The 14793-nt window shown below is 42.9% G+C and overlaps 1 protein-coding gene across 1 annotated transcript in view; it reads left to right on the top strand.

The window, feature by feature from the left end:
- The window catches only part of LOC123997587 (multiple PDZ domain protein-like), a 230892-nt gene that overhangs the window by 212375 nt on the left and 3724 nt on the right, over positions 1–14793 (top strand). Inside the window, exons 35-39 of the mRNA XM_046301983.1 lie at positions 7792–7878; positions 8301–8436; positions 9527–9558; positions 9765–9887; positions 10187–10291. Coding sequence (XP_046157939.1) covers positions 7792–7878; positions 8301–8436; positions 9527–9558; positions 9765–9887; positions 10187–10291 — 483 coding nt within the window. The remainder of the gene's footprint in view (positions 1–7791; positions 7879–8300; positions 8437–9526; positions 9559–9764; positions 9888–10186; positions 10292–14793) is intronic.

The following is a 14793-nucleotide window of genomic DNA, read 5'->3' as shown; positions in this document are numbered from 1 at the left end:
ACAGTGCTGAGGTATATAATAACACTATCCTGTGCCCTTGCTACAGTAGTGTACACTACATTTACAGTGTACACTACATTTACAGTGCTGAGGTATATAATAACACTATCCTGTGCCCTTGCTACAGTAGTGTACACTACATTTACAGTGCTGAGGTATATAACAACACTATCCTGTTCCCTTGCTACAGTAGTGTACACTACATTTACAGTGCTGAGGTATATAACAACACTATCCTGTTCCCTTGCTACAGTAGTGTACACTACATTTACAGTGCTGAGGTATATAACAACACTATCCTGTGCCCTTGCTACAGTAGTGTACACTACATTTACAGTGCTGAGGTATATAACAACACTATCCTGTTCCCTTGCTACAGTAGTGTACACTACATTTACAGTGCTGAGGTATATAACAACACTATCCTGTTCCCTTGCTACAGTAGTGTACACTACATTTACAGTGCTGAGGTATATAATAATACTATCCTGTGCCCTTGCTACAGTAGTGTACACTACATTTACAGTGCTGAGGTATATAATAACACTATCCTGTGCCCTTGCTACAGTAGTGTACACTACATTTACAGTGCTGAGGTATATAATAACACTATCCTGTGCCCTTGCTACAGTAGTGTACACTACATTTACAGTGCTGAGGTATATAATAACACTATCCTGTGCCCTTGCTACAGTAGTGTACACTACATTTACAGTGCTGAGGTATATAATAACACTATCCTGTGCCCTTGCTACAGTAGTGTACACTACATTTACAGTGCTGAGGTATATAATAACACTATCCTGTGCCCTTGCTACAGTAGTGTACACTACATTTACAGTGCTGAGGTATATAACAACACTATCCTGTTCCCTTGCTACAGTAGTGTACACTACATTTACAGTGCTGAGGTATATAACAACACTATCCTGTGCCCTTGCTACAGTAGTGTACACTACATTTACAGTGCTGAGGTATATAACAACACTATCCTGTTCCCTTGCTACAGTAGTGTACACTACATTTACAGTGCTGAGGTATATAACAACACTTTATCCTGTGCCCTTGCTACAGTAGTGTACACTACATTTACAGTGTTGTGGTATATAATAACACTATCCTGTGCCCTTGCTACAGTAGTGTACACTACATTTACAGTGTTGTGGTTATAATAACAACACTATCCTGTGTGCCCTTGCTACAGTAGTGTACACTACATTTACAGTGCTGTGGTATATAATAACACTTTATCCTGTGCCCTTGCTACAGTAGTGTACACTACATTTACAGTGCTGAGGTATATAACAACACTATCCTGTTCCCTTGCTACAGTAGTGTACACTACATTTACAGTGCTGAGGTATATAACAACACTATCCTGTTCCCTTGCTACAGTGGTGTACACTACATTTACAGTGTGAGGTAACACTACTGTTTACAGTGTACACTACATTTACAGTGCTGAGGTATATAACAACACTATCCTGTGCCCTTGCTACAGTAGTGTACACTACATTTACAGTGTACACTACATTTACAGTGCTGAGGTATATAACAACACTATCCTGTGCCCTTGCTACAGTAGTGTACACTACATTTACAGTGCTGAGGTACACTATAACAACACTATTTACAGTGTACACTACATTTACAGTGCTGAGGTATATAACAACACTATCCTGTTCCCTTGCTACAGTAGTGTACACATTTACACATTTACAGTGTACACTACATTTACAGTGCTGAGGTATATAATAACACTATCCTGTGCCCTTGCTACAGTAGTGTACACTACATTTACAGTGTACACTACATTTACAGTGCTGAGGTATATAACAACACTATCCTGTTCCCTTGCTACAGTGGTGTACACTACATTTACAGTGCTGAGGTATATAATAACACTATCCTGTGCCCTTGCTACAGTAGTGTACACTACATTTACAGTGCTGAGGTATATAACAACACTATCCTGTGCCCTTGCTACAGTAGTGTACACTACATTTACAGTGCTGAGGTATATAACAACACTATCCTGTCCTGTGTACACTACATTTACCTGAGGTATATAACAACACTATCCTGTTCCTTGCTACAGTAGTGTACACTACATTTACAGTGCTACATTTACAGTGTACACTACATTTACAGTGCTGAGGTATATAATAACACTATCCTGTGCCCTTGCTACAGTAGTGTACACTACATTTACAGTGTACACTACATTTACAGTGCTGAGGTATATAACAACACTTTATCCTGTGCCCTTGCTACAGTAGTGTACACTACATTTACAGTGCTGAGGTATATAACAACACTATCCTGTGCCCTTGCTACAGTAGTGTACACTACATTTACAGTGCTGAGGTATATAACAACACTATCCTGTTCCCTTGCTACAGTAGTGTACATTTACAGTGCTGAGGTATATAACAACACATTTACAGTGCTACATTGAGGTATATAATAACACTATCCTGTGCCCTTGCTACAGTAGTGTACACTACATTTACAGTGCTGAGGTATATAACAACACTATCCTGTGCCCTTGCTACAGTAGTGTACACTACATTTACAGTGCTGAGGTATATAACAACACTATCCTGTTCCTTGCTACAGTAGTGTACACTACATTTACAGTGCTGAGGTATATAATAATACTTTATCCTGTGCCCTTGCTACAGTAGTGTACACTACATTTACAGTGCTGAGGTATATAACAACACTTTATCCTGTGCCCTTGCTACAGTAGTGTACACTACATTTACAGTGCTGAGGTATATAACAACACTATCCTGTGCCCTTGCTACAGTAGTGTACACTACATTTACAGTGCTGAGGTATATAACAACACTATCCTGTGCCCTTGCTACAGTAGTGTACACTACATTTACAGTGCTGAGGTATATAACAACACTTTATCCTGTGCCCTTGCTACAGTAGTGTACACTACATTTACAGTGCTGAGGTATATAACAACACTTTATCCTGTGCCCTTGCTACAGTAGTGTACACTACATTTACAGTGCTGAGGTATATAACAACACTTTATCCTGTGCCCTTGCTACAGTAGTGTACACTACATTTACAGTGCTGAGGTATATAACAACACTTTATCCTGTGCCCTTGCTACAGTAGTGTACACTACATTTACAGTGCTGAGGTATATAACAACACTTTATCCTGTGCCCTTGCTACAGTAGTGTACACTACATTTACAGTGCTGAGGTATATAACAACACTTTATCCTGTGCCCTTGCTACAGTAGTGTACACTACATTTACAGTGTTGTGGTATATAATAACACTATCCTGTGCCCTTGCTACAGTAGTGTACACTACATTTACAGTGTTGTGGTATATAACAACACTATCCTGTGCCCTTGCTACAGTAGTGTACACTACATTTACAGTGTTGTGGTATATAACAACACTTTATCCTGTGCCCTTGCTACAGTAGTGTACACTACATTTACAGTGCTGAGGTATATAACAACACTATCCTGTTCCCTTGCTACAGTAGTGTACACTACATTTACAGTGCTGAGGTATATAACAACACTTTATCCTGTGCCCTTGCTACAGTAGTGTACACTACATTTACAGTGCTGAGGTATATAACAACACTTTATCCTGTGCCCTTGCTAAAGTAGTGTACACTACATTTACAGTGTACACTACATTTACAGTGCTGAGGTATATAACAACACTTTATCCTGTGCCCTTGCTACAGTAGTGTACACTACATTTACAGTGCTGAGGTATATAACAACACTTTATCCTGTGCCCTTGCTACAGTAGTGTACACTACATTTACAGTGCTGAGGTATATAATAACACTATCCTGTGCCCTTGCTACAGTAGTGTACACTACATTTACAGTGCTGAGGTATATAACAACACTATCCTGTTCCCTTGCTACAGTAGTGTACACTACATTTACAGTGCTGAGGTATATAACAACACTATCCTGTGCCCTTGCTACAGTAGTGTACACTACATTTACAGTGCTGAGGTATATAACAACACTATCCTGTTCCCTTGCTACAGTAGTGTACACTACATTTACAGTGCTGAGGTATATAACAACACTTTATCCTGTGCCCTTGCTACAGTAGTGTACACTACATTTACAGTGCTGAGGTATATAACAACACTATCCTGTTCCCTTGCTACAGTAGTGTACACTACATTTACAGTGCTGAGGTATATAACAACACTTTATCCTGTGCCCTTGCTACAGTAGTGTACACTACATTTACAGTGCTGAGGTATATAACAACACTTTATCCTGTGCCCTTGCTACAGTAGTGTACACTACATTTACAGTGTACACTACATTTACAGTGCTGAGGTATATAACAACACTTTATCCTGTGCCCTTGCTACAGTAGTGTACACTACATTTACAGTGCTGAGGTATATAACAACACTTTATCCTGTGCCCTTGCTACAGTAGTGTACACTACATTTACAGTGCTGAGGTATATAACAACACTTTATCCTGTGCCCTTGCTACAGTAGTGTACACTACATTTACAGTGCTGAGGTATATAACAACACTTTATCCTGTGCCCTTGCTACAGTAGTGTACACTACATTTACAGTGTTGTGGTATATAACAACACTTTATCCTGTGCCCTTGCTACAGTAGTGTACACTACATTTACAGTGTTGTGGTATATAATAACACTATCCTGTGCCCTTGCTACAGTAGTGTACACTACATTTACAGTGTTGTGGTATATAACAACACTATCCTGTGCCCTTGCTACAGTAGTGTACACTACATTTACAGTGTTGTGGTATATAACAACACTTTATCCTGTGCCCTTGCTACAGTAGTGTACACTACATTTACAGTGCTGAGGTATATAACAACACTATCCTGTGCCCTTGCTACAGTGGTGTACACTACATTTACAGTGTACACTACATTTACAGTGCTGAGGTATATAACAACACTATCCTGGGCCCTTGCTACAGTGGTGTACACTACATTTACAGTGCTGAGGTATATAATAACACTATCCTGTGCCCTTGCTACAGTGGTGTACACTACATTTACAGTGTACACTACATTTACAGTGCTGAGGTATATAACAACACTTTATCCTGTGCCCTTGCTACAGTAGTGTACACTACATTTACAGTGTACACTACATTTACAGTGCTGAGGTATATAACAACACTTTATCCTGTGCCCTTGCTACAGTAGTGTACACTACATTTACAGTGTACACTACATTTACAGTGCTGAGGTATATAACAACACTTTATCCTGTGCCCTTGCTACAGTAGTGTACACTACATTTACAGTGCTGAGGTATATAATAACACTATCCTGTGCCCTTGCTACAGTAGTGTACACTACATTTACAGTGCTGAGGTATATAACAACACTTTATCCTGTGCCCTTGCTACAGTAGTGTACACTACATTTACAGTGTACACTACATTTACAGTGCTGAGGTATATAACAACACTATCCTGTGCCCTTGCTACAGTAGTGTACACTACATTTACAGTGCTGAGGTATATAACAACACTTTATCCTGTGCCCTTGCTACAGTAGTGTACACTACATTTACAGTGCTGAGGTATTCAACAACACTATCCTGTGCCCTTGCTACAGTAGTGTACACTACATTTACAGTGCTGAGGTATATAACAACACTTTATCCTGTGCCCTTGCTACAGTAGTGTACACTACATTTACAGTGCTGAGGTATATAACAACACTATCCTGTGCCCTTGCTACAGTAGTGTACACTACATTTACAGTGCTGAAGTATATAACAACACTATCCTGTGCCCTTGCTACAGTAGTGTACACTACATTTACAGTGCTGAGGTATATAATAACACTATCCTGTGCCCTTGCTACAGTAGTGTACACTACATTTACAGTGCTGAGGTATATAACAACACTTTATCCTGTGCCCTTGCTACAGTAGTGTACACTACATTTACAGTGCTGAGGTATATAACAACACTTTATCCTGTGCCCTTGCTACAGTAGTGTACACTACATTTACAGTGCTGAGGTATTCAACAACACTATCCTGTGCCCTTGCTACAGTAGTGTACACTACATTTACAGTGCTGAGGTATATAACAACACTTTATCCTGTGCCCTTGCTACAGTAGTGTACACTACATTTACAGTGTTGTGGTATATAACAACACTTTATCCTGTGCCCTTGCTACAGTAGTGTACACTACATTTACAGTGCTGAGGTATATAACAACACTTTATCCTGTGCCCTTGCTACAGTAGTGTACACTACATTTACAGTGCTGAGTGCTGAGGTATATAACAACACTTTATCCTGTGCCCTTGCTACAGTAGTGTACACTACATTTACAGTGCTGAGGTATATAACAACACTTTATCCTGTGCCCTTGCTACAGTAGTGTACACTACATTTACAGTGCTGAGGTATATAACAACACTTTATCCTGTGCCCTTGCTACAGTAGTGTACACTACATTTACAGTGCTGAGGTATATAACAACACTTTATCCTGTGCCCTTGCTACAGTATTGTACACTACATTTACAGTGCTGAGGTATATAACAACACTTTATCCTGTGCCCTTGCTACAGTAGTGTACACTACATTTACAGTGCTGAGGTATATAACAACACTTTATCCTGTGCCCTTGCTACAGTAGTGTACACTACATTTACAGTGCTGAGGTATATAACAACACTTTATCCTGTGCCCTTGCTACAGTAGTGTACACTACATTTACAGTGCTGAGGTATATATCCTGTTCCCTTGCTACAGTAAGTGTACACTACATTTAGTGCTGAGGTATATAACAACACTTTATCCTGTGCCCTTGCTACAGTAGTGTACACTACATTTACAGTGCTGAGGTATATAACAACACTTTATCCTGTGCCCTTGCTACAGTAGTGTACACTACATTTACAGTGCTGAGGTATATAACAACACTTTATCCTGTTCCCTTGCTACAGTAGTGTACACTACATTTACAGTGCTGACAACACTTTATATAACAACACTTTATCCTGTGCCCTTGCATTTACAGTAGTGTACACTACATTTACAGTGCTGAGGTATATAACAACACTTTATCCTGTGCCCTTGCTACAGTAGTGTACACTACATTTACAGTGCTGAGGTATATAACAACACTTTATCCTGTGCCCTTGCTACAGTAGTGTACACTACATTTACAGTGCTGAGGTATATAACAACACTTTATCCTGTGCCCTTGCTACAGTAGTGTACACTACATTTACAGTGCTGAGGTATATAACAACACTTTATCCTGTGCCCTTGCTACAGTAGTGTACACTACATTTACAGTGCTGAGGTATATAACAACACTTTATCCTGTGCCCTTGTCAGATAAGGTTCTTTATTTTGTATTGTTTATTTGAACCTTTATTTAACTAGGCAAGTCAGTTAAGAACAAGTTCTTATTGACAATGACAGCCTACCCCAGACAAGCCCTCCCTTAGTCCCTATGGGACTCCCGATCACGGCCTGTCGGGATATACACCCCGGGATCGAACCAGGGTCTCGGGTTGGGTTATGTCTAAAGTAGTGCACTATGTCTGAGTATCAAATGGCACTATTTAGGACGCATTCTATGATATGGAGATCCTGTCAGGTTGAAGTGCAAGTTCTGTCCTCGGTAGTAAACATGGGAGTGGAGCTCCTACCGGGTTGCAGTAGGAAGTGAACACTGTAAGGCCAGTCCCTAGCTGCTATGGTCTAGTAGTTACGTGCTGTGCGCTACCTGTGCCTCTGCAGTGTGCCAGGGGCGTGGTGCTCCTGGAGCTGGGCCGACTGAAGGCTGCCTCCTGGCTCTCTTCCAGACGTCCCTCCCAGGGAAGCCAGGTGTGTGTGTGTGTGTGTGTGTGTGTGTGTGTGTGTGTGTGTGTGTGTGTGTGTGTGTGTGTGTGTGTGTGTGTGTGTGTGTGTGTGTGTGTGTGTGTGTGTGTGTGTGTGTGTGTGTGTGTGTGTGTGTGTGTGCGCCCCCGTTGTCACGCCCACTGCCTGGGTGCTTGCATGCATAAGCTCAGTCATCGACTGACCCTGGCTGCTGTGTCATTAATACCCCTGTCTCTCCTCCTTCTCTCCATTCATCACGTGCATGGAAGCCAAAATGGCCATCTGATGGTTGTTTAGCAGGCTTCTTCTGGTGTCACTTGTATGTCACTCAGCCACCCAGCCAAACTTACCACCACCTGGCAGCATGCCTCAGTGTGTGTGTTTTCTCCTGACTGCATCATAGCTCTGTTCCCCCTCCCTCTCTCTAGCAGATGAGTCACGTGAGTGCCAACAGCACAATCTTCACGCCCCACCCCCTGCCAAACTCCACCCCTTCCACCTCTCAGCTCCTCAATAACGTCAGGAAGCCAATGACAGTGGGCATGACATCATCACAGAGCGCAGGTAAAGTAGCACCAGTCCCTTTCCATAGAGAGTAGGACGCTTTCCACAGAGAGTAGGACAAGTCCCTTTCCACAGAGAGTAGAACCAGACCCTTTGCACAGAGAGTAGGACCAGTCCCTTTCCACAGAGAGTAGGACCAGTCCCTTTCCACAGAGAGTAGGACCCTTTCCACAGAGAGTAGGACCTGTCAGGACCCAGTTACGAACCCGGGTCTCCGGAGTGAGAAACAGTCACTTAACCAACTGAGCCACGAATAGTCGGCAGAACCCAGAAGATGAGGCAGACACAGCAGTACTTGAGATGGTGTATTTAATGAAGTAACAAGTGAAGTTCAGGAAAACATGTTACTCCACAACCTCAAAAGGAATTCCACAAGAACAAAGGTAATCCTCCAAGACAAAAAGGTAAATCCACAAGGTGGAAGGTAAAGCACAAAAAGCCTCAAAAGATACTCAAAAACAAACAAACAAGAACAAAAAAACAGAATTCCACAAGAGAGTCCACCGGGATCAACAAGAGTTCTCAGAGTACTAGGGCTGGGTGCTAACATACAAACACAGAGCAAAGAACAGAGGAAAACAAAGGGTTTAAATACAATCAGGGGAAACGAGGCACAGGTGCAAATAATAATGGGGATCAAGGGAAAACAAAAGGTCAAAAGGCACAATGGGGGCATCTAGTGACCAAAAACCGGAACAACCCTGGCCAAATCCTGACAGGACCAGTCCCTTTCCACAGAGAGTAGGACCCTTTCCACAGAGAGTAGGACCCTTTCCACAGAGAGAAGGACCAGACCTTTTCCACAGAGAGTAGGACCAGACCTTTTCCACAGAGAGTAGGATCAGACCTTTTCCACAGAGAGTAGGACCAAACCTTTTCCACAGAGAGTAGGACCAGACCTTTTCCACAGAGAGTAGGACCAAACCTTTTCCACAGAGAGTAGGACCAAACCTTTTCCACAGAGAGTAGGACCAAACCTTTTCCACAGAGAGTAGGACCAAACCTTTTCCACAGAGAGTAGGACCAGAATTACACACAGTTAGTTTCCCGTCCTCATCTTTTTCCCTTTCTGGGTTTGTTGTATCTGCAGAAACAGGGATACGCACTGTGGAGATTACAAGGGTGAGTTGAGCTGTCTCCAGTTATGTTTAGTGGGTTTAAACTACTCATAATATGCACATTTATATCTATATACTATACTGTATACTGTGCCAATTCAACTCTAGAAGCTTTCTTTATTGTCATAAAAATGATGACAACAATCACAATATCCTCTTCTATACCAGTTTATTATTAATAATGATCATAGCATTGACGATATCTCTCAGGGTCCTACTGATGCATTGGGGATCAGTATAGCTGGGGGGAAGGACAGTCCTCTGGGGGATATCCCCATCTTCCTGGCCATGATCCAGGCCAACGGGGTGGCAGCAAAGACACACCGGCTCAAGGTACGTATGGGTGTGAGTGTGCGAGAGAACGCCCAGTGTCTTAGAATCCCCTTACTGTCTATGATGGCCCACCCTAGCGTGTTTTTGTCTCTGTCTCTGTCTCTCTCTCTCTCTCTCTCTCTCTCTCTCTCTCTCTCTCTCTCTCTCTCTCTCTCTCTCTCTCTCTCTCTCTTTCTCTCTCTCTCTCTCTCTCTCTCTCTCTCTCTCTCTCTCTCTCTCTCTCTCTCTCTCTCTCTCTCTCTCTCTCTCTGTCTCTCTCCCCTTTCTTCCTTCCTTCCTCCCTTCCTCCCTTCCTCCAGGTGGGTGATAGGATCGTGAGTATCAACTCCCAGTCTCTGGAAGGTCTGTCCCATGGGGATGTAGTCACCATGCTGAAGAATGCTTACGGCAGCATCATTCTCCAGGTACACACAGATCATTCTCCAGGTTCACACAGATCATTTTCCAGGTACACACAGATCGTTCTCCAGGTACACACAGATCATTCTCCAGGTACACACAGATCGTTCTCCAGGTACAGACAGATCGTTCTCCAGGTACACACAGATCATGCTTTTTAGAAATGTTTGCAAATGTAAAAAAATAAATAATATATATATATATATATATTATTCAGTATTCAGACCCTTTATTACGTACTGAAGCACCTTTGGCAGCGATTACAGCCTTGAGTCTTTTTGGGTTTGACGCTACGAGCTTGGCACACCTGTATTTGGGGAGTTTCTCCCCTTTTTCTCTGCAGATCCTCTCAAGCTCTGTCAGGTTTGATGGGGAGCGTCGCTGCACAGCTAATTTCAGGTCTCTCTAGAGATTTTCAATTGGGTTCAAGTCCAGGCTCTGGCTGGGCCACTCAAGGACATTCAGAGACTTGTCCTGAAGCCACTCTTGCGTTGTCTGGCCTGTGTTCTTAGGGTCGCTGTCCTTTTGGAAGGTGAACCTTTGCCCCAGTCTGAGGTCATGAGCGCTCTGGAGCAGGTTTTCATCAAGGACCTCTCTGTACTTTGCTCCATTTATCTTTTACTTGATCCTGACTAGTCTCCAAGTCCTTGCCTCTGAAAAACATTCCCACAGCATGATGCTGCCATCACCATGCTTCACCGTAGGGATGGTGCCAGGTTTCCTCCAGACATGACGCTTGGCATTCAGGCCAAAGAGTTCCAAAGAGAGAATCTTGTTTCTCATGGTCTGGAGACCTTTAGATGCCTTTTGGCAAACTCCAAGTGGGCTGTCATGTACCTTTTACTGAGGAGTGGCTTCCGCCTGGCCACTCTACCATAAAGGCCTGATTGGTGGAGTGCTGCAGAGATGGTTGTCCTTCTGGAAGGTTCTCCCATCTCCACAGAGTAACTGGAGCTCTGTCAGAGTGACCATCGGGCTCTTGGTAACCTCCCTGACCAAGGCCCTTCTCCCCCGATTGCTCAGTTTACCCAGGCGGCCAGCTCTAGGAAGAGTCTTGGTGGTTCCAGACTTCTTCCATTTAAGAATGATTGAGGCCACTGTGTTCTTGAGGACCTTCAATGCTGTAAAAATGTTTTGGTACCCTTCCCCAGATCTGTGCCTCGACACAATCCTGTCTCTGAGCTCTATGGACAATTCCTTCGACCTCATGGCTTGGTCTTTGCTCTGACATGCACTTTCAACTGTGAGACCTTATATAGACAGGTGTGTGCCTTTCCAAATCATGTCCAATCAATTCGATGTACCGCAGGTGGACTCCAATCAAGTTGTAGAAACATCTCAAGGATGATCAATGGAAACAGGATGCACCTGAGCACAATTTCGAGTCTCATAGCATAGGGTCTGAATACTTATGTAAATAAGGTATTTCTGTTTTTTATTAATACATTTGCAAAAAAAATTTGAAAAAACTATTTTCACTTTGTCATTATGGGTTATCGTGTGTAGATTGATGAGGAAAAATTTTTTAAATACATTTTAGAACAAGGCTGTAACAAAAAAAATGTTTAAGTCAAGGAGCCTCAATACTTTCCAAATGCACGCACGCCTGCTCCCGCTTCTCCTCTCTGGCGCTCAAGGGCCCTTCATTACGGACACCTGTCACAATCATTACGCGCATCAGCGCTCATTGGACTCACCTGGACTCCATTACTTTGTTGATTGCCCCTCTATATCTGTCTGGTCCTCAGTTGGTTCCCCATGTCAGCATTATTGTCTTCATGTCGTTTTGTTCTCCCTGTCCAGACACTGTTCTTGTTTTTTTGTGTCCGTTTTCCATTAAATGTTCACTCCCTGTACTTGCTTCTTGTCTCCAGCATCGGTCCTTACAGTATACACACACACACACACACACAGTACACACACACATCTCTGTATGGTCAAATGAAATATCAGTTATCAAACGTGATATTATTCAATGTAACCACATTGTTTTTTAATTGCCTATTATTTTACATTCATCAAATAAATGTTTCCTGATAAGAGATGTAAATAAAATCATACATTTTTTCAAATATACATTCTTGAAAAACCTGTATGTGTCTGTGTTTAGCAGTGTGTGTGTGTGTGTACCTAATGTGTACCAATTTGTAAGTCGCTCTGGATAAGAGCGTCTGCTAAATGACTTAAATGTAATGTTAAATGTGCAGCCGTATGTTGTGCAGTTTGGTAGATCCTGCCTTTATGTTAATGCGTGCTTTATCAGTACCGCTCCAGGCCTCACACTGGACTGGTTATCAGCTTGTTGCAGCCGGTTGGCAGTTTGGTCAGATAATCCCAGGCCTTTATGTTAATGCTGCTTTAGACTGGACTGTTAGACTGGACTGTCAGACTGGACTGTCAGACTGGACTGTCAGACTGGACTGTCAAACTGGACTGTCAAACTGGACTGTCAAACTGGACTGTCAGACTGGACTGTCAGCACTGGACTGTCAGCACTGGACTGCTAGACTGGACTGTTAGACCGGACTTTTAGACTGGGTTGTTAGACTGGACTGTTACACTGGACTTTTAGACTGGGTTGTTAGACTGGGCTGTTAGACTGGGTTGTTACACTGGACTGTTAGACTAGACTATATGCCTGGTGCTGATTACACCAAACACACACGCCACCCAGGACACCCAGCTATTTCTGTCTGACACGATCTCTCTCTTCCCCCTCTCTCGTTCTCGTTTGGTCTCTCTCTAGGGGGGCGCACTATTGGCCCAGTGTTGTCCGGGTTAGGGTTTGGTCGGGTAGGGCGTCGTTGTAAATTAGAATCTGTTCTTAACTGACTTGCCTAGTTAAATAAAGGTTCAATCAAATATAAATACAAATAGTGACTTACAGTGGTGAGTTCATACATTTTTTAAAAACTTTTTCTCTCCCTCTCGCTCTCTTTTCAACTCTCTTCTACTCTCTCTCTCTCACTCTCTTTTCAACTCTCTTCTACTCTCTGTCTCTCACTCTCTTTTCAACTCTCTTCTACTCTCTCTCTCACTCTCTTTTCAACTCTCTTCTACTCTCTCTCCTTCTCGCTCTCTTTTCAACTCTCTTCTACTCTCTCTCTCACTCTCTTTTCAACTCTCTTCTACTCTCTCTCTCACTCTCTTTTCAACTCTCTTCTACTCTCCTTCTCGCTCTCTTTTCAACTCTCTTCTACTCTCTCTCTCTCACTCTCTTTTCAACTCTCTTCTACTCTCTCTCCTTCTCGCTCTCTTTTCAACTCTCTTCTACTCTCTCCCTCTCGCTCTCTTTTCAACTCTCTTCTACTCTCTCTCCCTCTCTTTTCAACTCTCTTCTACTCTCTCCCTCTCTTTTCAACTCTCTTCTACTCTCTCCCTCTCCCTCTCTTTTCAACTCTTCTACTCTCTCTCGCTCTCTTTTCAACTCTCTTCTCTCTCTCACTCTCTTTTCAACTCTCTTCTACTCTCTCCCTCTCTTTTCAACTCTTCTACTCTCTCTCGCTCTCTTTTCAACTCTCTTCTACTCTCTATCCCTCTCTTTTCAACTCTCTTCTACTCTCTATCCCTCTCTTTTCAACTCTCTTCTACTCTCTCTCCTCTCTTTTCAACTATCTCCTACTCTCTCTCACTCTCTTTTCAACTATCTCCTACTCTCTCTCACTCTCTTTTCAACTCTCTTCTACTCTCTCTCGCTCTCTTTGCAACTCTCTTCTACTCTCTCTCCCTCTCGCTCTCTTTTGACCTCTACCTGTTTCCCTTTCTCTCTCTTCATCCTCTTTCCATCCCTCCCCTTCATTCATTCCCCTATCTGTTATTCATTTCCATACACACAAGTAAGCCTTAAAGCTGGAATCCTTAATGGTCAAACTGCCACGTCCGTTTGTGATATTACAACAACAAGGAAGTTACTGCAAACAAGAAAACACAGTTTTCCCCCTCTGACATCACTGCATCACATCAGAACAGCATGATATGTACTGCTGGTGGGGACAGTGGCACGGTTTCCCCCTACTGGGGATTCCATCTCTAACAAAGGAAGAGAACATTGCCCCTCTCTCTCTCTCTCTCTCTCTCTCTTGGCTCTGTTGTCTATTTTGCTGTGTTCCCCTCTCCCACTTCTCCTATCCTTCCCCTTTCTGTTCCTCTTTCCCACCCTTCTCCCTCCCTCCCTCCCTCCCTCCCATCTCTCTCTCTCTCTCTCTCTTTCTCTCTCTCTCTCTTCCTTTCTCCTTTCTCCCTTCCTCTTTCTTTCTTTCTTTCTTTCTTTCTTTCTTTCTTTCTTTCTTTCTCTCTCTCTCTCTCTCTCTCTCTCTCTCTCTCTCTCTCTCTCTCTCTCTCTCTCTCTCTCTCTCTCTCTCTCTCTCTCTCTCCTCTAAACACTGGTTTGGCTCTGTTGTCTGTTTTGCTGTGTTCCCCTCTCCCACTTCTCCTATCCTTCCCCTTTCTGTTCCTCTTTCCCTCCCTCCCTCCCTCCCTCCCTCCCTCCCTCCCATCTCTCTCTCTC

The sequence above is a fragment of the Oncorhynchus gorbuscha genome, linkage group LG02 (assembly GCF_021184085.1).
Source record: "Oncorhynchus gorbuscha isolate QuinsamMale2020 ecotype Even-year linkage group LG02, OgorEven_v1.0, whole genome shotgun sequence".
NCBI lineage: Eukaryota > Metazoa > Chordata > Actinopteri > Salmoniformes > Salmonidae > Oncorhynchus > Oncorhynchus gorbuscha.
This window is presented reverse-complemented; position numbering and strand designations above follow the sequence as displayed.